This window comes from Sorex araneus, chromosome 11, assembly GCF_027595985.1.
Source record: "Sorex araneus isolate mSorAra2 chromosome 11, mSorAra2.pri, whole genome shotgun sequence".
Lineage (NCBI taxonomy): Eukaryota > Metazoa > Chordata > Mammalia > Eulipotyphla > Soricidae > Sorex > Sorex araneus.
In genome coordinates, this window is record NC_073312.1 from 22,998,257 (window position 1) to 23,019,199 (window position 20,943).

The 20,943-nt window shown below is 58.2% G+C and overlaps 1 protein-coding gene across 1 annotated transcript; it reads left to right on the top strand.

Annotated features, from left to right (window-relative positions):
• Window positions 1-49: 49 nt before the first annotated feature.
• On the top strand, window positions 50-3,219 carry LOC129399312 (calcium homeostasis modulator protein 1-like). The gene is made up of 2 exons (XM_055118694.1): window positions 50-601; window positions 2,731-3,219. The coding sequence occupies exons 1-2, from the start codon at window positions 50-52 to the stop codon at window positions 3,217-3,219; spliced, it is 1,041 nt and encodes a 346-aa protein (XP_054974669.1).
• Window positions 3,220-20,943: the final 17,724 nt, after the last annotated feature.

Consider the following 20,943-nt stretch of genomic DNA (forward strand, 5'->3'; position numbering starts at 1 on the left):
ATGCGGTGGGCGCCCAGGGGACTGAGCGGGCTGCTGGCGGGGCAGCACGATGGACAAGTTCCGGATGATCTTCCAGTTCCTGCAGTCCAACCAGGAGTCCTTCATGAACGGCATCTGCGGCATCCTGGCCCTGGCCAGCGCCCAGTTGTACTCGGCCTTCGACTTCAACTGCCCCTGCCTGCCCCGCTACAACGCGGCCTACAGCGCGGGCATCCTGCTGGACCCGCCGCGGGTGCTCTTCCTGCTGGGCCTGGTGCTCAACAACAACGTGTCCATGCTGGCCGAGGAGTGGAAGCGGCCGCCGGGCCGCCGCGCCAAGGACCCCGCTGTGCTGCGCTACATGTTCTGCTCCGTGGCCCAGCGCGCCCTCATCGCGCCCGTCGTCTGGGTGGCCGTCACCCTGCTCGACGGCAAGTGCTTCCTCTGCGCCTTCTGCACCGCCGTGCCCGTGACCGCGCTGGGCAACGGCAGCCTGGCCCCCGGCCTGCCCGGCCCTGAGCTCGCCCGCCTGCTGGCGCGGGTGCCCTGCCCCGAGATCTACGACGGGGACTGGCTGCTGGCGCGTGAGGTGGCCGTGCGCTATTTGCGTTGCATCTCCCAGGTGAGGAGGCGCCGGGGCCGGGGTCCCCCTGGGCTCTGGAGGGCTCGGATGCCCCGCCGTGCCCAGTGCAGGGAGGGAGCCCCGGGGTCAAGGCCGTGAGCTTCCACATGCAGGGGACCTGAGTTGGAATTTCAACTCTGCCTGGTCTCCCCAAGCACTTCTGGGGTGGGGCTGGGACCCCCCGGGCTGAGCAGCATCCCTGGGCCCAGAGCATCCAACGTTCAGGCCAGGTGGGCCAAGTGCTAATGAGAAAGGCTCCCGGGGTCCTGAGCATTGCAAAGGACCCCCACAGAACATGGACATCTGTCCTATGTACGTCTGCAGGGCCTCCTCGGGCATCGTTTCCCACAGATGAAGCTCTGAGGGGCACAGGGGCTCATTTTCCCAGCTAAGGCTGTGTGTGTGTGTGTGTGTGTGTGTGTGTGTGTGTGTGTGTGTGTGTGTTGTTAGGGATCTCACGCACGCAAGGTAATTTTGTTTTCATTTTTGTTTTCTTTTTTTTTTTTTACTGTCTTTTGGGGTCACACCTGGCGATGCACAGGGGCTACTCCTGGCTCATGCACTCAGGAATCACTCCTGGCGGTGCTCAGGGGACCATATGGGATGCTGGGAATCAAACCCAGATCCGCAGCGTGCAAGGCAAACGCCCTACCCGCTGTGCTATTGCTCCAGCTCCTTGTTTTCTTTTTCTTTTTTCCTTTTTCCTTCTTTTTTTGTTTCGTTTGTTTGTTTGTTTCTTTGGGGCCACCCCTAACAATGCTCAGAAGTTACTCCTGACTCTGCACTCAGGGGTCACTCTTGGCGCTGTCGATGGGTGCCGGGGATAGAACCTGGGCTGGCCATGTGCAAGGCAGGCGCCCAAGCTGCTGTGCTATCTCTCTGCCCAAGGTAACTTTTCTGCACCACTTGCCCAGCCCAGAGTCCAGCTTCTGAGAGCCAGGTGACTCCCCTGGGCTTGTGTCCCCCGGGACACGTGCCAGGCGGCTTCTGTCCAGGGCCTGCTGTCTGTCTGTCCTGGGCGCAGCTCAGCCCACTGCACATCCCAACTCTCGAGCCGGGGATTTGCATTCTTTCCTCTCCCGGGACTGGTGGGGAGGCACATGGGTGGCTGGGCTGTTTGGGTACATTTCCCTGGCAAATGCCCCCAGCTGGTGCCTTGCTGCACTGCTTGGGGGGTGGGCACTGAGGGCCTGGGGGCCCCTCCAGGGAAGGACAAGACGATGTGGCACCATCAGTGCAGGGGCGGGGGGCGGCGGGTTGAGATGAAATCCGGGCTCAGCATCCTGTGGGTCTGGGCCCCCATTCCTTGCAGCCCCCCAGGAATGGGAGGACAAGAAGCTGGGGGTGTCAGTGGAGGGGGCGGGGGGCAGACCTGGCTGCAGGAGCTGGATGTTTGCACAATGAGAGGCAGGGCCAGGCACCCCTCTCTCTCCTGTGGTGCTGCACCAGCACCCAGACAGGCCGCGTGAATCCCACAGTCTGAGGGTGCACCCCAAACTCTGCTTTCCGGAGCAGCCAGCACTTCCTCTCCCATTGGGTCTCCCGGGCAGCTTGACTGACCTCCTGGCCTTAGACCTAGACAGCCCCGCTGAACAGCGCCCGGAAGCCTGCCTGGCCCCTCTCCAATTGCAGTGAGTTGGCTTCCAAATTCCATCTGAGGGGGTGGGGACGACTGCACAGCAGGCCGGGCACTTGTCTTGCTCACAGCTGACCCAGGCTCAATCCCCAACTCCCCAAATGGGCCCCGGAGCCTGCCAGGAGTGATCCCTGAGTGCAGAATCAGGAGCAAGGCCTGAGCACCGCCGGGTGTGTGGTCCAAAGACATAAAAAAACAAATTCGACTTGACGTGAGTGGGCTTCATCTGAACTCTAGAAAATTATTTTTAAGTTAATTTCATTTAATTTTATATTTAAAATTTTTTTAATGAATCACCATGAGATAAAGTTGCAGATTTACAAACTTCCATGTGAACTCTAGAAATATTTACATACAAATCAGATTCCCAGCTGATAAGAAAATGTGGGTCTGTTCGGGCCCGCCCAGTGCCCTTGGCCCAGGGGCCCACGTCTGCACAGACCAGGGGCGGGGGTGGCCCAGAGCCAGGCCCGCTGACTGTGCCCTCCCGCAGGCCCTGGGCTGGTCCTTCGTGCTGCTGACCACGCTGCTGGCCTTCGCCGTGCGCTCCGTGCGGCCCTGCTTCACGCAGGCGGCCTTCCTCAAGAGCAAGTACTGGTCCCACTACATCGACATCGAGCGCAGGCTCTTCGACGAGACGTGCACGGAGCACGCCAAGGCCTTCGCCAAGGTCTGCATCCAGCAGTTCTTCGAGGCCATGACCCACGACCTGGAGCTGGGCCACTCCCACGGTGCGCTGGCGCCCCCCAGCCCGGCAGTGGCGGCAGCCCCCGCGGCCGGCCCCAACGGGGCCGAGGAGGAGCGGGAGAAGCTGAGGGGCATCACAGACCAGGGCGCCATCAACCGGCTGCTCACCAGCTGGCACCAGTGCAAACCGCCGCTGCGCCTGGGCCAGGACGAGCCCCTGATGGGCAACGGCTGGGCTGGGGGCGGCCCCCGGGCTCCCCGCAGGGAGGTGGCCACCTACATCAGCAAGGTGTGAGCCCGGCCGGGGGGAAGAGCTGGGCATGGGAGTGCAGGCTCCCCAGACCCCCTGGCGTGGGCATTGGGGGTTCCCCATGTCCCTGAAAGGACCTGTCAGGCCCCCACGGAGGAGGCTTCTGGGGCCGGGCCACTGTGGGCCAGGAGCGGCCATCACTGTCATCCCGTTGCTCATCCATTTGTGCGAGCGGGCACCAGTGACTCTCACTGTTAGACTTACTGTTACTGCCAGCATCAGTATCTGCAGGAAAGGCCCAGACGCGGCTGAGAGGACACAGTGTGCACTGCCCGGCTCCCAGGCCCTAACTCCCGGCTCTCCATCTCACAGACCTGCTGGCCGCAGCGTCCACACCACCCCAGTGTCGGGGGGCCCATTCCCTCGGCTCTGATTCAGGCAGCTGTGGGTGTATCTGGCAGCAGGAACCCCGCGCTCTGCTGCGCCTCGGAGGGAAGCTGCTGGCCCTCAGCAGCCCCGTTGGACCGACTCAGAGCCCCGCCTGGGTGACAGGTGGTGAGACAAGGTGCCCGATCCAGGGCACTCGGGAGAAGCCAAAGTGTGCCCCAGGGAGGCACGCCGGGCCCCAGCTCCAGACCCAGAGAGCCTTCGCCCCAGGGCCCCTGACCCTGACCTCCTGTCCCATCCAGGCCGGAGGCCGCAGGCTCTTGTCTCGGTGTCACCCGGTGGCAGTCAGGCTGTGTCCCGGCACCCAGCAACACCTGTGCTGGTCCCCATGTGTCATGAGGGTACTCTGGGGTTTGAGGGGTGCAGGTCCTGACCTCATAACAGCTCAAGCACCGTTGCAGGTGGTCAGAGTTAAATTACGAATAGGGCGCACATTCAGACCACTCATGGGGGTTCCTTCGAAGCCCCCCTAACACCCCAACTCCTCGTATCTGGGCTCAGGACTTGGCCCCATAGACACAGAAGCTGCGGGCTGGGAGATAGTAGGTCAGGTAGGACACTTGCCCTTCACACTGTCAATCCGGGTTAAAGCCCTGGCACCACGGAGTCTCCTCTGAGTCCTGCCAGGGGTGATCCCTGAGCACAGCCTGGTGTGACCCCAAAACCAAACAAACAAAAGAATCAGAAGTGAAATATGCCCCTTTCCTCAAGATCCCTCGGGGGAAAGAGGGCTCTGGCTCAGAGGCCCTAGGTTGGGGGGTGTGTGGAGGGCGGTTGCCAAAGGTAGCTCCAGTGCCAGGATGAGCCGAAAGATTCAGCGCAGGCTCTGTGGCTTCAAACTGTGTCCCCAGGATGTTTCCGGAGCCTCAGTTTCCCCTCCGGTCAGAGGGCCGAGGGCACTCCCCTCTGAGGGGCACCATTCACTCCTCTCCCCTCACCTACGGGAGGACCCAGGAGCTCAAGCTCATAAGGAGGAAATGCAAGGAGAAGAAGGGCCTCCCCCCACCTTCCAATGTCCTCGAACCCCAGTCTCGCTCATAAATGAACCCGAGTCGCTCTGTGGCAGCATTGTGGTTGTCTTTTGGTGTGTTGGGGTCGAACCCGGAACCCGATACATGCAGGTTAGTTTGACGGTGCCCGTGCTTCTATCTGTGTCCCCGCCCCCATCCCACCTTTCCCCATCTGAGACCCACAACTCCCTTCTTTAATAACTGGGAAAGGGGGGATCCTTATTAGCTGATGTGGGGTGGGAAGGAGTGAGGAGTGCTCTGGCAGGAGGGGGGCTTGAGGCCCTGCTCAGGGGAGGGTTCAGAAGACTGAGGAAGCAGTTTAGAGGCCGGAGCACAGGCTTGACCAGTGGGGGACCAGGGGCCCATCCCAGCACCCCGTCTCCCGAGAGCGAGCTGGAGCATGTCCTGGAACACTGCTGGGGTTGCCCTTAGAGCCCAGAAATAAGAATCAAAGCACAGAAAGACCAGGAGCGGGTACCAGGAGACCCTGGGCTGATCCCTGGCAGCGCCTACACTCCCACTCAAAGGGAGAAACAAAGAGAAGTCGGGAGCCTGTTGGTGTGTGGGAGAGGGGTGGGAGACCCCAGGGAAAAAGCCATCCTCGTGGAATTGGGGCCACGAAGTACGGATGGGCACATGGCGTCAGAGAGAGCCGAGGCCAAGCCCCAGAGCCCCAAGACTTGCAGAGATGGACGAGCCCCCCTGAGGCGTCTCTGGAAGTGGGGACTAAAGGTCTGCTCTGCCCCTCAGCATCATGCCGAAGTGGAAGGAGAAAGAATCTGAAGGGTGTTGGTAGCATCTTAAAAATAAACAGCAGGTTTGGGTTAGGGCGTTTGCCTTGCACGTGGCCAACCCGGGTTCGATTCCCAGCATCCCATATGGTCCCCTGAGCACTGCCAGGAGTTATGTCTGAATGCATAGCCAGAACTAACCCCTGAGTAACCCCTGATCATTGCCGGGTATGACCCAAAAAGTAAAAAACAAATAAAAATGATTTTGCCTTTTTTTTCTTAGTTATGAGACCTGATCACACCTAGTTCTGCTAAAGCTTTACTCCTGGCTCTGTGCTCAGAGCTGCCTTCTGCTGAGGCTCAGGGAACTCTATATGATGCCAGGGGTTGGGCCCCTCAGTGCCCCTGTGCAAGACAAGTGCCCACCTGCTGTATTATCTCATGGGTCCCTCCACCTGAGATCTAAAGCAACACCAGAGTTAGCTGGAACTGGGGTGCGACCTGCTGCTAAGATGAGTGAGGCAGGGCAGGAGGGGGAGAGGTGATCCCTCCCTCCCCAGCCGGGGCAGCTCTGCACCGTGAGGGGAGCCTCTCAGGGTGGCTGGGCCTGGCCCTGACCTGCTGAGATCTGCAGGGAGGAGAGTCTCGCCGGCTGCTTTAGGGGCTGAGGCAGAGGCACCAGTCAGGTGGGGCCCTGCTCACCCGCACAGGACGCCAACCTCCACCCAGGCTGTTCCCTCCAGCCCCCGCCGGCCTCCCAAGGAAGGTTGTGGGGGAGGGCGAGACCGCCACCTACCTCAGGACCCTGGCTGTGAGCAGCTTCCCTTCCGGAAGGTGTTGGTGATACAGTTCCGTGTGCGACGGGCTGTGCTGGGAGACGTGTGGGTGCTGGGCCAAACCCACCACGGACGGCCCCAGGCTGACAGCAGAGAGACCCGAGGCCATAAACACAGTAGTCCTGACCCAGCCCAGGGCCGCCACCTGCCCAGGGACCCCAACTGGGACAAGGACCTGAGGAGCTTTCATTCTTGGGGCCCAGCAGGGTAATGAGGCCTTGGCAGGCTGGAAAGACTGAGGGAACACAACCAAGATGCGGCCTGCTGGGAAGATGAGACAGGCAGGGCAGGAGAGGGAGAGGTGATCCCTCCCTCCCCAGCCAGGGCAGCTCTGCACCACGGGGGGAGCCTCTCAGGGTGCCTGGGCCTGGCCCTGACCTGCTGAGATCTTACAGTGTAATCTGCAGAGTCGTCCCCCCCCACCACCCCTGCTCCCCACCCTCTCTCCTGCCAGTTACCCAACTTGGGGCTGACATGCACGTCATCAATCAGCTGACCCTCATCTTTACTGGAGCAAAACTTTCTGAAGCCACCCAGCTCAGGCACAGAAGCAAAGCAGGAAGGCAAAGGGCGTCTCGGGAGACCTCCACACCCCGGGCCGCCTGTCCTGGAGCTCTGGGTAAGCAAGGCGCCTGCCCTGCGGTGTGACTTGAAGCAGAGCAGAGTCGGGCCAGTCTTCACTCCCACCCCTCCTGGTTTTGTTGGAGAAATCTGGGGATACCGCTCACTGGTGTGGGCTGTGCTCTCAGAAGAGGACCTGGTCCCTCCGCAGTGACCCCCACCAGTGGCCAGGCCTCTGGAACCCTACTTGGGAACTTTGCACCCAGAGTCTGCACTCACGGGAGCCTTCAAGCGAAGAAGTGCCGAGGTGGAGCAAGGGGCCATGCGGGCACCAGCCCCAGCATCCCTTCAACTCCTTTCTCTGGGAGAGAGACCAATCCACGCTCCCCCTGGGTGGGGGTCAGATCTCTCCCCTGCAGCAAGCGAGTTCAGCCATGACCCATCGGGAAGTCTTGGCGGTAAGCAGACGGGGCACAGGTGTAGAGAGGGGGCCGAGTGGGGCACCTCTGGGCGATGCCCCACCTGTCTGCTCTCCCCACCCCACAACCTGAGGACTTCGGCTTTAGCTCACAGAGTTGGAGAGACAGATGGGGAGACAGGCCACACCCAGGCCCCGTCTCAGCTGTGTGGACGGTGCCAGGAGAGTGAACCCCAGAGAACACTGTGTTCTGGGGCCCAGATTTCCTGTCGCTGGCAGGCTGGGGGGCCTGGGCTCAGGGTCCGGTGCTCAGGGCTGCCAAGTTGGAAAGATAAATTGGGGGACAGAAGGTTCCTTATGGCCTAAAGGTGAGCAAAAAATAAGTTCAGCAGAGACTGGCGAGATGGAAAATTCACTTCACCTCACCAGCCAAGGCTCCTGAGATGCTGCTCTAAAGTCCTGCCGGGCACCTCCATGTTTGCACTTTGCAGGGAAGGGGGCTGAACCCAGTCTTCACAGGGAAGAGGCCTGAGCTCTGCCTTGGGCCACATCCCCCACCGAGGGCTCCAACTCCCTGGGAGTATTTCCTGCTCTTCACAATGGGGAGCATGACCCCGTCGCCCTCTCTGACAGTCTCTCAGGAGCCCCGGCAGGAGAGAGATGCAGGGGCCATGGCCAGGCCTCTGCACTCCCTCCCTGGCCCTCCCGCCTCCCTGAGAGGACAGGGGCCCAGAGGAGATGCTCGAGTGGGCGGGAGCCTGAGGCCCCCAGGAGGGCAATGGTGCCCGGGACTCTCCCCAGCACCACTCCACAGCACAGGGTCACCTCCCCCCATCGAGGGCGCAGATCCCCTCCCACATCAGGAGACTGGCCCAACAGACCACTGCCCGGACCCAACCCGCAGTCCGAAGGGAAGTGAGCGTCCTGTCGCTGCTGGCAGGCCACCGGGCCCTCCTCAGCCCCCAGGAAGAAGCTGGTGGAAGCCAGGAGGTCTGAGCATCCGAGGAGGAGGGCCCACAGCTCTGCCCCTGAGAGGCCACCCTGGGGCCACTGCCCCTTGTCCTCGAGTCTGGGGGCTGACAGGCCACTGAGGGGTCCCGGGGATGAGGAATGATGGCTAGGTAGGATGTGGGCCACCATCATTGCCCCCTTGTCAGCCTGACCCCAGGGGCTGTCCCTGGGGGTTGGGTTCAGAGCAGCATTTTTCTCTCTCCTGCTGTCCTACAGGAGGTGCCCAGCTGCATCCGGAGTGACCAGCCCGGCCCTACTGCAAGGTGCCTGCCATGCCGCACTTACTTTTCGTGCAGCCCCTCAACAACCAAAGCAGGATCGAGTGCCGGTGGTTCAGGACCAAGAAATGCCCATGTATCCTATATTCGATCTTGGGCCGTGCAGCCGTGGCCCCACTCACCTGGTCGGTCATCTCCCTACTGCGCGGGTATGCCTACATCTGTGCATTCAGCGAGTTTGTGGACCCGTCCTCGCTCACGGCTGAGAACGAGAGCTTCCCTACTCCCACGCCACGCAGATCCTGGCCAGGTACCCTTGCGGGGAGAGCCCTGACAATCTGTCCGGCTTCTGGGAGGAGGTGAGCCGCAGGCTCAAGTATGAGTCTCAGGTAAGGCTGTGCTGAGGGATGCTCATCCCTTCCCTGGGAGGTGGTGGGTACTCAGTGCCCATCCAGATCCTGGGTTCCCGTAATCAGTGGCAACCATTAAGCAAGATTCTTAGTGTGGGAAGAATCATTTTCTCGGGGCTGGAGCAATAGCACAGCGGGTAGGGCATTTGACTTGCACACGGCCAACCCGGGTTCGAATCCCAGCATCCCATATGGTCCCCGAGCCCTGCCAGGAATAATTCCTGATTGCATGAGCCAGGAGTAACCCCTGTGCGTCGACGGATGTGACCTCCCCCCCCCAAAAAAAAACAAACAGAATCGGGGCTGGAGAGATAGCACAGCGGGTAGGGCGTTTGCCTTGCATGCGGCCGACCCGGGTTCAATTCCCAGCATTCCGTATGGTCCCCTGAGCACCACCTGTGTAATTCCTGAGTGCAGAGCCTGTGTATCGCCAGGTGTGACGCCAAAAAGAAAAAAAAAAGAATCATTTTCCCATTTCAAATAAGAGAGTTTTGTTCATTTTTGCAGTGCTGGGGGTGGAACCCGGACTCACACATGCAAGAACAGTGCTCCATTGCCAAGTCTTTCCCAGCCCGTCTAGATAAGAATTTTGATGTATTGGGTCTTGGTGAAAACCAGCAGACCCCATGAATGCTTTAAGCTTAACTCAAATTATTTAAGTTCGGGAAGGGGAAGAGAGGAAAAGGGAGGGAAACAGCCAGGGGTTCGAAGGGAACAGGAGCAGAGGGGAGAGAGCAGGCGATGCCCCAAGGTAAAAGCGGATTTACACACTCAGACTGGGATGCGGCAAAGTTCCCCAAACTTCCCCGGCTTGAGGTTTTCAATGCAGATAAGAGTCTGTTGTGGGGGGCCAGAGTGGTAGTACAGAGGTGAGGGTGCTGGCCTTGCACACGGCAGACCTGAATTGGGCATCCCATATGGTCCCCAGAGCACCGCAGGTGTGACCCAAAAACCAAAAAATAAAACAGAACAAATTAGTCTGTGGTTAGGGTCTTGTCAAGGGCAGAGTTTGGGGGAGTCTTCTTGCAGCTCATCACAGCCCTAGTTCCTGCTGGCACCTCTCTCCTGGGCCACCACCTGTGCCAGTCGGGTCTCACGGGGCCTGTGTCTGCACCACAAAGGGGCCCTTTCCCGGGCCCTGGGCTCCAGTAGGGCCGGTGATGCTGCAGCTTTGGAGCAGCTCTCCAGCCTCTCATGCCCGCCCACAGTCTCCCCTGCACGCGGGCCCCAGTCGGGCAGTGAGAAGTGAGGCATCTGACCCCACGTGCCGACACGGACAGGTCTGTCTGTGGCAGAAACCGCATCTTTAGATCCCATCTTGGTCTATTGCCTCTGAGAAATTCGTCTCCTGCTCCCTCCTACCTTCACCTTGGCTTTGCTCCGAGGCAGCAGAGGGATAAATAAATAAATGAATGAAGGGCAGAGTAAAGGAAGGTGCCTGGTGGAGCCTGAAGGTGCAGAGAGGAGGCCGGGGAGCGACAAGGAGTCACTGACCTAGTGTTGGGACATGGCAAACACCAGTTGTGGCTGGGGACAGTAGAGGGGCCAGGGTGCAAGCCTGGTGTGCACCCAGCCCGATCTGATTCAATCTGGCACCACACGGTCCCTGAGCACAGCCAGGGACAGCCCTGGTGGCTCCCCAAGCCTCACTGGGTGTGTCCCAGGCGTCACTGGGGAAAGATGGTCATCCCCTACCCTGCAGGGTTCGGGCAGCACCACATCCCTCAGGCCTTAAGGCTAAACTGTGAGCCAGGTTAGCTAAAGTAGTACAGTGACCCGGGTTCAACACACACAGACACAAACACACACACAAACACACACACACACGCACACACACACATGAAGCTATAGTAGAGGGGAGCGTGAGCAGCCCAAGAGATGGGTGTGGAGACACAGGAATGGGATTCCGTACTCAGAGCTGTTCAGCGAAAATGGAGGGACACCCACCCCAGGAGTTTTGAGACAAGCATGAGGTAATTTTCCTCATAATAATAAGATAGTGAGGGTGAGGAGGAAGCAGGCATGTAGGGGCTCCCAGTGGGTCTCTGAAGGCTTCCCCGAGGTGGCATGGGACTGAGCCTCTCTGTCTGAGCCAGACTTGGAGGCTGAGATGTGGAAGGAGGCCCTAGGGTGGGGGGAGAGGAAGGCAGCAGGGGTCTGCAAAGTCTAAGCATAGAGCAGGTGCTAGAGTGAGGGCAGAGGGATGGAAATCCCGCTGGGAATGCTGGTTTCTCCTTCAGGGGCAGAATTTGCAGCCGGGCGATGCAGAGCCGGCTGGCTGGGGGTGCTGAGGGCCAGCTTCACCCCAGCCGCTCCGGACCCCCTCAGCTGCCCCTTTGCCTGACCAGCCCTCTGTGTCTCAGCTATTAGGGTGGCTGCTCATCTGCACAGTGGCCGTGGTGGTGTTCCTGACCAAGTGCCTCAAGTCCTGCTGCTCGAAGCTCAGCTACCTCCAAGAGGCCTACAGGGCCCGCTACCTCGCCAATGAGGAGCAGCTCTTGCGACGCACGGCCGAGGCGCACTCGCTCGCACTGGCGGCCAACAACGTGAAGCAGTTCCTCGGCTTCGTGGCGTTCGACGAGAGGGAAAAGGAGCTGATGGCCAAGTTTCCAAAGCAAGGCACACAGTTGATTGTACCGTGGGAAAAAATCACTGTCAGCTCCCAGTACCAGGAGATGCTGGGAATCCCCCTCTGCAGCCTCCTGCACAAGTGGGCCAACAGGCAGTTTCTCATCGACAAGGATTTCAATATGACCCTACTTCCCCATCCTCAGCCCCAACTTGCTGACAACCCAACCTCCGACCACTGAAGCACCACCCTTTCTCCCAAACCACCGGCTCTGGAGGAAGAATGAGGTTCAGCGGTATGGGGTGTGGAAGACAGGGCAGCGGACCTGGCTGCCCCTGAAGGACAGGCCTGTGGACCTGATGGAACACCTGCAGTATGGGGTAATGGCTCGCCAGGCTGAGCTCAGGCTTCACAGGCAGGAGCCCTGGATGCAACCCCAGCCGCAAGTTTGCACAAAGATCACCTGGGAGTGACTCCCGAGCACAGCCCCAAGCAGAACCCCGGTAGCCAAAAACCTCCAGAACCCAACTGCCGCCATGCTCAGGGCCCCTCTCCACACACTCGGACGAGCCTAACCCTAGTGGGAACTGGCAGGAAAACCCAGGTATGCGGGAACCTGTGACACAGATCTCTAAGCGTGCTCCAATCGGAAATGGGACTCCTCCCCCAGCTCCCCAGTTTTCCAGTAGCTTGGCAGTGACACCCGCAAACTGAACTGCCCCCGTCCCCGCCACGTGCCATGTAATCTCATCAATGGCCAAGACCCAGAGACTACAGACTAAAGCTCCTGGAAGAGAGAGTCGCCGAATTTCCTAATGTGGTCCAAGACCTCTTATACTCTAACTCACTTATATACCAAAAGTAGCACACGTTTGTTTGGTTTTAACACACTTGCTTGTATTCTTTTATATTCGTGCTTAAATGGCTCCAGAATGAAATACAACAACCTTCATACACTTTCTTCTTGTGGTGGGAAGGTACTCGGTGGTGGGATTGGTCTTTGAATATTATCTGCAATAAACTATTGTGAACTAGTTTATGAAAATAAAATATCTAAAAATTGTAAAATAAATAAATAAATAAGCAAACACTGGCTGGAGAGATAGTACAGCGGGCAGGGCTCTAAGATTAGCGTGTGGCTGGCCGGGGTTTGACACCCTGGACCACATATGCCAGGGGTGACCCCTGAGCCAAAAGAAGGCAAGGAGTCTGCTGGGTGTGGGCAAAAAACCAAAAGATAACACCCTGCTCCAACTTCTTTCACTGACGCCCTCAGAGCTCAGGGTCCCACATGCTGAAGTTCCCCTCCCAGCGCTCCTGAGATCTGGGCTCTACTTTTCCTTTGGTCACTTTGAGGGGGGAAGAGGCTGCACCAGTGGTGCTCAGGGTTTACTTCTGGCTTGGTGCTCAGGGGAGGCTCCGGGAGATGCTTGTGGAATCCTGCAGGGTGAGCAGCACTGAGGACCGGACCCCAGGACTCCTGCAGAACCAGTGCTCCATTTCTTCCAGCCATCACACAGCTCCCAGGCCCCGGAGTGCTGGCTTTTGTTTGTTTTCCCTCCACCCTAGATTTTATTTTGTTTTGTTTTTCATCTTTGGGCTTTACCGAGCATGGCCCGGGGCTTACCCTGGCTCTGTGTTCAGGGATGACTCCTGGCAGGCTCAGAGGATCATCTGTGGTGCCAGGGATTGAAGCCTGGGTCGGCCCCATGCAAGACAAGTGTCCTACCCGCTGTACAGCCCCCTCCACCGAGGTCTGAAGCAGCACCCGAGTTAGCTGACCCGAGTTAGCTGACCTGAGAGTCAGCCCTGCAGGCAGCAGAGTCCCCAATCCCTCCCTCCTGCCCCCTGCTCCCAGCTTCTCCCCGCCCCTTGCCCTGCAGTTTCTCACTGTGGGGGCTGACATCCTCTTTCCGGACTGAAACTTTCTGAAGTGATCAGGCTCCAGCACAGAAGCAAAGCAGGAAGGTGGAGGGCAGCGGCTGCAGCCCCCACCCCAGCGAGCCTCTTGTCCAGGAGCCCAGAGAGGACAAAGCCGCACGCCTGAGCCCCGCAGCTGCTCTGGGTAAGCAAGGCGCCAGCCCTGGGTGTGAGTTTCCCCGGACAGAGTGGGGCTGGTCCCCACTCCCGTCTCCTAGTCTCCCATCCCTCCTGTAGTTGTTGGCAGAGTCTGGGGGTTCCCCTCCCTGGCCCGGCTGTAGGCTCAGAAGGCAGCCTGGTCACCCCCATCATGGCTAGAACTCTGGAGCCCTATTTGGGCACTTTGCACCCAGAGTCTGCGCTCACGGGAAATTTAAAGCCAAGAAGGGCAGAGGCAGAGAGAGGGCTGGGCGCCTGCTCCCACGTCCCCACAAATTCCCTTCCTGGGGAGCAGGAACATGCCAGGATCCCTCCAGGTGAGGGTCAGATCTCTCCCCTCGCCTCTCCTCTCCTCTTCCCCGCTCACCCCGACCCCTAGCTCCTGGTACCCAGCAACCTTGGCCTGGAAGTCTTGACAGCTTGCAGAAGGGGCACATGTAGAGGGGGGCCCCCTGGGGTGATACTGGGCAAATGTCCCACCTGTCTGCTGCCCGCAACCCTCACGCAAACCCAGCCCCTGCCTGAGGACTGAGGCTTTAACTCACAGAGATGGAGAGAATGATGGGGAGACAGGCCACACCCTGGGCCCGGGTCAGCTGTATGGGTGGTGCCTGGGGAATGAACCCCAGAGAACCCTGTGTCCTGGGCCCAGAGTTCCTGTCACTGGCAGGCTGGCGGGCCTGTGCTCAGGGTCCAGTGCTCAGGGCTGCCGATTTGGGAAAAGAAATTGGAGGAGAGAAGGTTCCTTAGGGCCTACGGGTGAGCAGAGACTGGCGAGATGGAAAATTCACTTCACCTCACCACCCAAGGCTCCTGAGATGCTGCTCAAAGGTCCTGTCGGGCAACTCCATGTTTGCAGTTTGCAGGGGAGGGCGCTGAACCCTGGTCTTTACAGGGAACAGGCTTGAGCTCTGCCTTGGGCCACATCCCCCACCCCAGGCTCCAGAACTTCCTGGGAGTATTTCCTGTTCTTCACAATGGGGAGCATGACCCCTTCCGCCCACTCTGACAGTCTCTCTGGAGCCCCGGCAGGAGAGAGATGCGGGGGCCATGGCCAGGCCTCTGCACTCCCTCCCTGGCCCTCCCGCCTCCCTGAGAGGACAGGGGCCCAGAGGAGATGTCCCAGTGGGCGGGAGCCCGGAGACACCTGAGGCCCCCAGGAGGGCAATGGTGGCCGGGACTCTCCCCAATGCCACTCCACAGCACAGGGTCACCTCCCCCCATCTGGGGTGCAGGTCCCCTCCCACATCAGGACACTGGCCCAACAGACCACTGCCCGGACCAACCCGCAGTCTGAAGGGAAGTGAGCGTCCTGTCGCTGCTGGCAGGCCACGGGGCCCTCCTCAGCCCCCAGGAAGAAGCTGGTGGAAGCCAGGAGGTCTGAGCATCCGAGGAGGAGGGCCCACAGCTCTGCCCCTGAGAGGCCACCCTGGGGCCACTGCCCCTTCTCCGCGAGTCTGGGGGCTGACAGCCCACCGAGGGGTCCCGAGGATGAGGAATGATGGCTGAGTAGGATGTGGGCCACCATCACTGCCCCCTTGTTAGCCTGACCCCAGGGGCTGTCCCTGGGGGTTGGGTTCAGAGCAACATTCTTCTGTGTCCTGCTGTCCTACAGGAGGTGCCCAGCTGCATCCGGAGTGACCAGCCCGGCCCTGCTGCAAGGTGCCTGCCAGGACGCACTTCCTCCTCGTGCAGCCCCTGCCCTGACACCATGGCTAACCCCATCACCCACTTCCTTTCGCGCATTTTCAGGAGCAAGGATTTGGTGACATTAAATGGGCTGGTGGCTCTGGGCACCACGGGGGGCCAGGAGCTCTTGTCCTTGTTGGCCTTCCAGTGCCCATGCTCACCAGTTCAGAACTTCTGGTATGGGTTAACGGCCACCTTGGTGCCCGCCTTGTTGCTCTTCTTCATCAGCATCATCCTCAACAACCAAACCAGGAACCTGGTGGTCTGGTGCCGGTGCTTCAGGACCAAGATATGCCCAGGCATCCTATATTCGATCGTGGGCCGCGCAGCCGTGGCTCCCCTCACCTGGTCTTTCATCTCCCTGCTGCGTGGGGACGCCTACGTCTGTGCATTCAGCGAGTTTGTGGACCCGTCCTCGCTCACGGCTGAGAACGAGAGCTTCCCTCTCTCCCACGCCACGCAGATCCTGGCCAGGTTCCCTTGTGGGGAGAGCCCTGACAACCTCTCCGGCTTCCGGGAGGAGGTGAGCCGCAGGCTCAAGTTTGAGTCTCAGGTAAGGCTGTGCTGAGGGATGCTCATCCCTTCCCTGGAAGGTGGCGGGCGGCTCAGTGCCCATCCAGTTCCTGGGTTCCCGTAATCAGTGGCAACCATTAGGCAAGATTCTTAGTGTGGTAAGAATCATTTTCTTGGGGCTGGAGCAATAGCACAGAGATAGGGCGTTTGCCTTGCACACGGCCGATGGGGGTTCGAATCCCAGCATCCCATATGGTCCCTGAGCCCTGCCAGGAATAATTCCTGAGTGCATGAGCCAGGAGTAACCCCTGTGCATCGCCGGATGTGACCCCCCCCAAAAAAAACAAACAGAATTGGGACTGGAGTGATAGCACAGCGGGTAGGGCATTGGCCTTCCATGCAGCCGACCAGGGTTTGATTCCCAGCATCCTGTATGGTCCCCTGAGCACCACCAGGTTAATTCATGAGCGCATAGCCAAGAGTGACCCGTGTATATCGCCAGGTGTGACGCCAAAAAGAAAAAAAAAAGAATCATTTTCCCATTTCAAATAAGAGAGTTTTGTTCATTTTTGCAGTGCTGGGGGTGGAACCCAGACTCACATATGCAAAGACGGTGCTCTATTGCCAACTCTTTTCCCAGCCCCTCCAGATAAGAATTTAGATGTATTGGGTCTTGGTGAACCTCAGAAGACCCCATGAATGCTTAAAACTTAACTCCAATCGTTTTAGTTAGGGAAGGGAGAGAGAGGAAGAGGGAGGGAAACAGCCAGGGTTTCAAAGGGAACAGGAGCAGAGGGGAGAGAGTGGGGGATGCCCCAAGGTAAAAGTGGATTTACATACTCAGGCTGGAATGCGGCTGCCCAGTCGGGGAGTCTCCCTGTTGGCTCACAAAGTGCCCCAAACTGCCCCGGCTTGAGGTTTTCCATGCAGATAAGAGTCTGTAGTGGGGGCCAGAGTGTTAGTACAGCGGTGAGGGTGCTTGCCTTGCACACGGCAGACCTGAATTGGGCATCCCATATGGTCCCCAGAGCACCGCGGGTGTGACCCAAAAAGCAAAAGAGAAAACAGAACAAATTAGTCTGTGGTTAGGGTCTTGTCAAGGGCAGAGTTTGGGGGAGTCTTCTTGCAGCTCATCACACCCATAGTTCCAGCTGGCACCTCTCACCTGGGCCACCACCTGTGCCAGCCGGGTCTCACGGGGCCCGTGTCTGCACCACAAAGGGGCCCTTTCCCGGGCCCTGGGCTCCGGTAGGGCCGGTGATGCTGCAGCTTTGAAGCAGCTCTCCAGCCTCTCATGCCCGCCCACAGTCTCCTCTGCACGCGGGCCCCAGTCGGGCAGTGAGAAGTGAGGCATCTGACCCCACGTGCCGACACGGACAGGTCTGTCTGTGGCAGAAACCGCTGCTTTAGATCCCATCTTGGTCCTATTGCCTCTGAGAAATTCATCTCCTGCTCCCTCCTACCTTCACCTTGGCTTTGCTCAGAGGCAGCAGAGGGATAAATAAATTAATGAATGAAGTCAGAGTAAAGGAAGGTGCCTGGTGGAGCCTGAAGGGACAGAGAGGAGGCCCGGGAGCGACAAGGAGTCACTGACCTAGTGTCGGGACATGGCAGACACCAGTTGTGGCTGGGGACAGTAGAGGGGCCAGGGTGCAAGCCGGTGTGCACCCAGCCCGATCTAGTTCAATCTGACACCACACGGTCCCTGAGCACAGCCAGGGACAGCCCTGGAGGCTCCCCAAGCATCACTGGGTGTGTCCCAGGCGTCACTGGGGAAAGTTGGTCATCCCCTACCCTGCAGGGTTCGTGCAGCACCACATCCCTCAGGCCTTAAGGCTAAACTGTGAGCCATGTTAGCTGAAGTATCACCAGTGACCCAGGTTCAACACACACACACACACACACACACACTCTCACACACACACACACACAGAAGCTACAGTAAAGGGGAGCGTGAGCAGCCCAAGAGATGGGTGTGGAGACACAGGAATGGGATTCTGTTGCTCAGAGCTGTACAGGGGCAAATGGAGGGACACCCACCCCAGGAGTCTGTGAGACAAGCATGAGGTAATTTTCATATAAGATAATGAGGGTGAGGAGGAAGCAGGCATGTAGGGGCTCCCAGTGGGTCTCTGAAGGCTTCCCCGAGGTGGCACGGGACTGAGCTTCTCTGTCTGAGCCAGACTTGGAGGCTGAGATGTGGAAGGAGGTTCTGGGGGGTGGGGGGAGAGGAAGGCAGCAGTGGTCTGCAAAGTCTAAGCACAGAGCGGGTGCCAGAGTGAGGGCAGAGGGATGGAATCCCGCTGGGAATGCTGGTTTCTCCTTCAGGGGCAGAATTTGCAGCCGGGCGATGCAGAGCCGGCTGGCTGGGGGTGCTAAGGGCCAATTCACCCCAGCTGCTCCGGACCCCCTCAGCTGCCCCTTTCCCTGACCGGCCCTCTGTCTCAGCTATTAGGGTGGCTGCTCATCTGCACAGTGGCTGTGGTGGTGTTCCTGATCAAGTGCCCCAAGGCCTGCTGCTCGAAGCTCAGCTACCACCAGGAGGCCTACTGGGCCCAATACCTCGCCAAGGAGGAGCAGCTCTTCCGACACACAGCCGAGGTGCACTCACTCACGCTGGCGGCCAACAACGTGAAGCAGTTCTTCGGCTTCGTGGCGCTCAGCCAGAGGGACCAGGCACTAATGGCCAAGTTCCCAAAGCAAGGCACACAGCTGAGTCTACCGTGGGACAAAATCACTGGCAGCTCCGAGTACCAGGAGATGCTGGGCATCCCCCTCTACAGCCGCCTGCACAAGTGGGCCTTCTGTCAGTCTGACATCGATGAGGAATTCAATATGACCCTACTTCCCCACACGTAGCCTCATCTTGCTGCCAGCCCACCCCCCGACCCTAACAGCACCACCCTTTCTCCCAAACCACTGGCTCTGGAGGAAGAATGAGGTTCAGCAGTTTGGCGTGTGGAGGACAGGGCAGCGCACCTGGCCGCCCCTGAAGGACAGGCCTGTGGACCTGAAGAAACGCCCACAGTATGGGGCAATGGCTCGCCAGGCTGAGCTCAGACTCCACAGGCAGGAGCCCTGGATGCAACCCCAGCCCCAAGTTTTCCCAAGCATCACCCGGGAGTGACTCCTGAGCACAGCCCCAAGCAGAACCCCAGCAGCTGAAAACCTTCAGAACCCAAGTGCTGCCATGCTCAAGGCCTCTCTCCACACACTCGGAAGTGCCTAACCCTAGTGGGAACTGGCAGGAAAACCCAGGTATGCGGGAACCCGTGACAAAGATCTCTAAGTCTGCTTGAATCAGAAATGGGACTCCTCCCCCCAGCTCCCCAGTTTTCCAGTAGCTTGGCAGTGACACCCGCAAACTGCACCCCGCCCCCATCCCGGCAATGCGCCATGTAATCTCATCAATGGCCAAGACCCAGAGACTACAGACTAAAGCTCCTGGAAGAGAGTGTCACTGAACTTCCTAATGCGGTCGCACGACCTCTTATACTCTAATCCACTTATATACCAAGGTAGCACACATATGCTTGGTTATAACATACTTGCCTGTGTTCTTTTATATTCGAGCTTAAATGGCTCAGAATGAAATACCACGGCCTTCATACACTTTCCTATTGTGGTGGGAAGGTGCTCGATAGTGGAATTGATCTTTCAATATTATCTGCAATGAACTATTATAAACTAGTTTATGAAAATATAATATATAAAAATTATAAAATAAATAAGCACTGGCAGAAGAAATACTAAAACAGGTATGGCTCATGCCTTGCAGTGACTTACGTGGGGCACACTGATCCGGGCACCACATTCCCCAGGGATGATCCTTGAGAAAAGATAAAAAAGGTAAGGAGACAGCTGTCGGGGGGCAAAAAACAAAAAACAACACCTTGCTCCAAATCCACCCACTGACGCCCTCCTGTCCCAGGGTTCCCACATGCTGAAGTTCCCACAACAAAAGTCCTGAGATTTGGGCTCTACTTTTGGTTTCATCAGTTTGTGGGGGGAGGCTGCACCAGTGACAATCAGGGTTTGCATGCAGCTTGGTGCTGAGGGGTGGCTCCGGGAGATGCCGTAGGACCAGGCAGAGTGAATAGCGCTTAGGATCGGATCCCAGGACTCCTGCAGAACCTGCCCCCCAGTTCATCCAGAAAACACATCTCCAGACCCTTAGGTGCTGGTTTTTGTTTATTTTCCCTCTACCTAAGATTTTGCTTTTTGGAGGCTGGAGCAATTGCACAGTGGGTAGGGCGTTTGCCTTGCACGCGGCTGACCCGGTTCAATTCCCAGCATCCCATATGGTCCCCCGAGCACTGCCAGGAGTGATGCCTGAATGCAGAGACAGGAGTAACCTCTGATCATTGCTGGGTATGACCCAAAAAGTGAAAAACAAAAATATTTTGCTATTTTTTTTCTTAGTTATGAGACCTGAGGACACCTAGTTCTGCGAAAGACTTACTCCTGGGTCTGTGCTCAGGGCTGACTACTGCTGAGGCTCAGGGAACTCTATATGATGCCAGGGGTTTGGGCCCCTCAGTGCCCCTGTGAAAGACAAGTGACCACCTGCTGTATTATCACTTGGATCGCTCCACCTGAGGTCTGAAGCCATATCAGAGTTAGCTGGAAGAGGGGTGCGACCTGCTGGGAAGATGAGTCAGGCAGGACAGGAGGGGGAGAGGTGATCCCTCCTTCCCCAGCCTGGGCAGCTCTGCACCATGGGGGGAGCCTCTCAGGGTGGCTGGGCCTGGGCCTGACCTGCTGAGATCTTATAGTACAATCTGCAGAGTCCCCCCCCCTTCTCATCTGCAGTGAACTATTGTGAAATATTTTATAAAAATAAAATATATAAAAATTGTAAAATCAATCAATCAATAAGCACTGGCTGGAGAGATAGTACAGCGGGCAGGGCTCTTACCTTAGCATGTGGCTGACCTGGGTTTGACACTCTGAATCACATATGCCAGGGGTGATCCCTGAGTTCAAAAAAAGGCAAGGAGTCAGCTGGGTGTGGGCGGAAAAAAAAAAAAAACACCCTGCTCCAACTTCATTCTCTGACGCCCTCAGAGCTCAGGGTCCCCACATGCTGAAGTTCCCATCCCAGCACTCCTGAGATCTGGGCTCTACTTTTGGCTTGATTACTTTGAGGGGAGAAGAGGCTTCACCAGTGGTGCTCAGGGGTGACTCTGGGAGATGCTTGTGGAATCCTGCAAGGTGAGCAGCGCTGAGGACCAGACCCCAGGACTCCTGCAGAACCTGCCCCCCAGTTCATCCAGA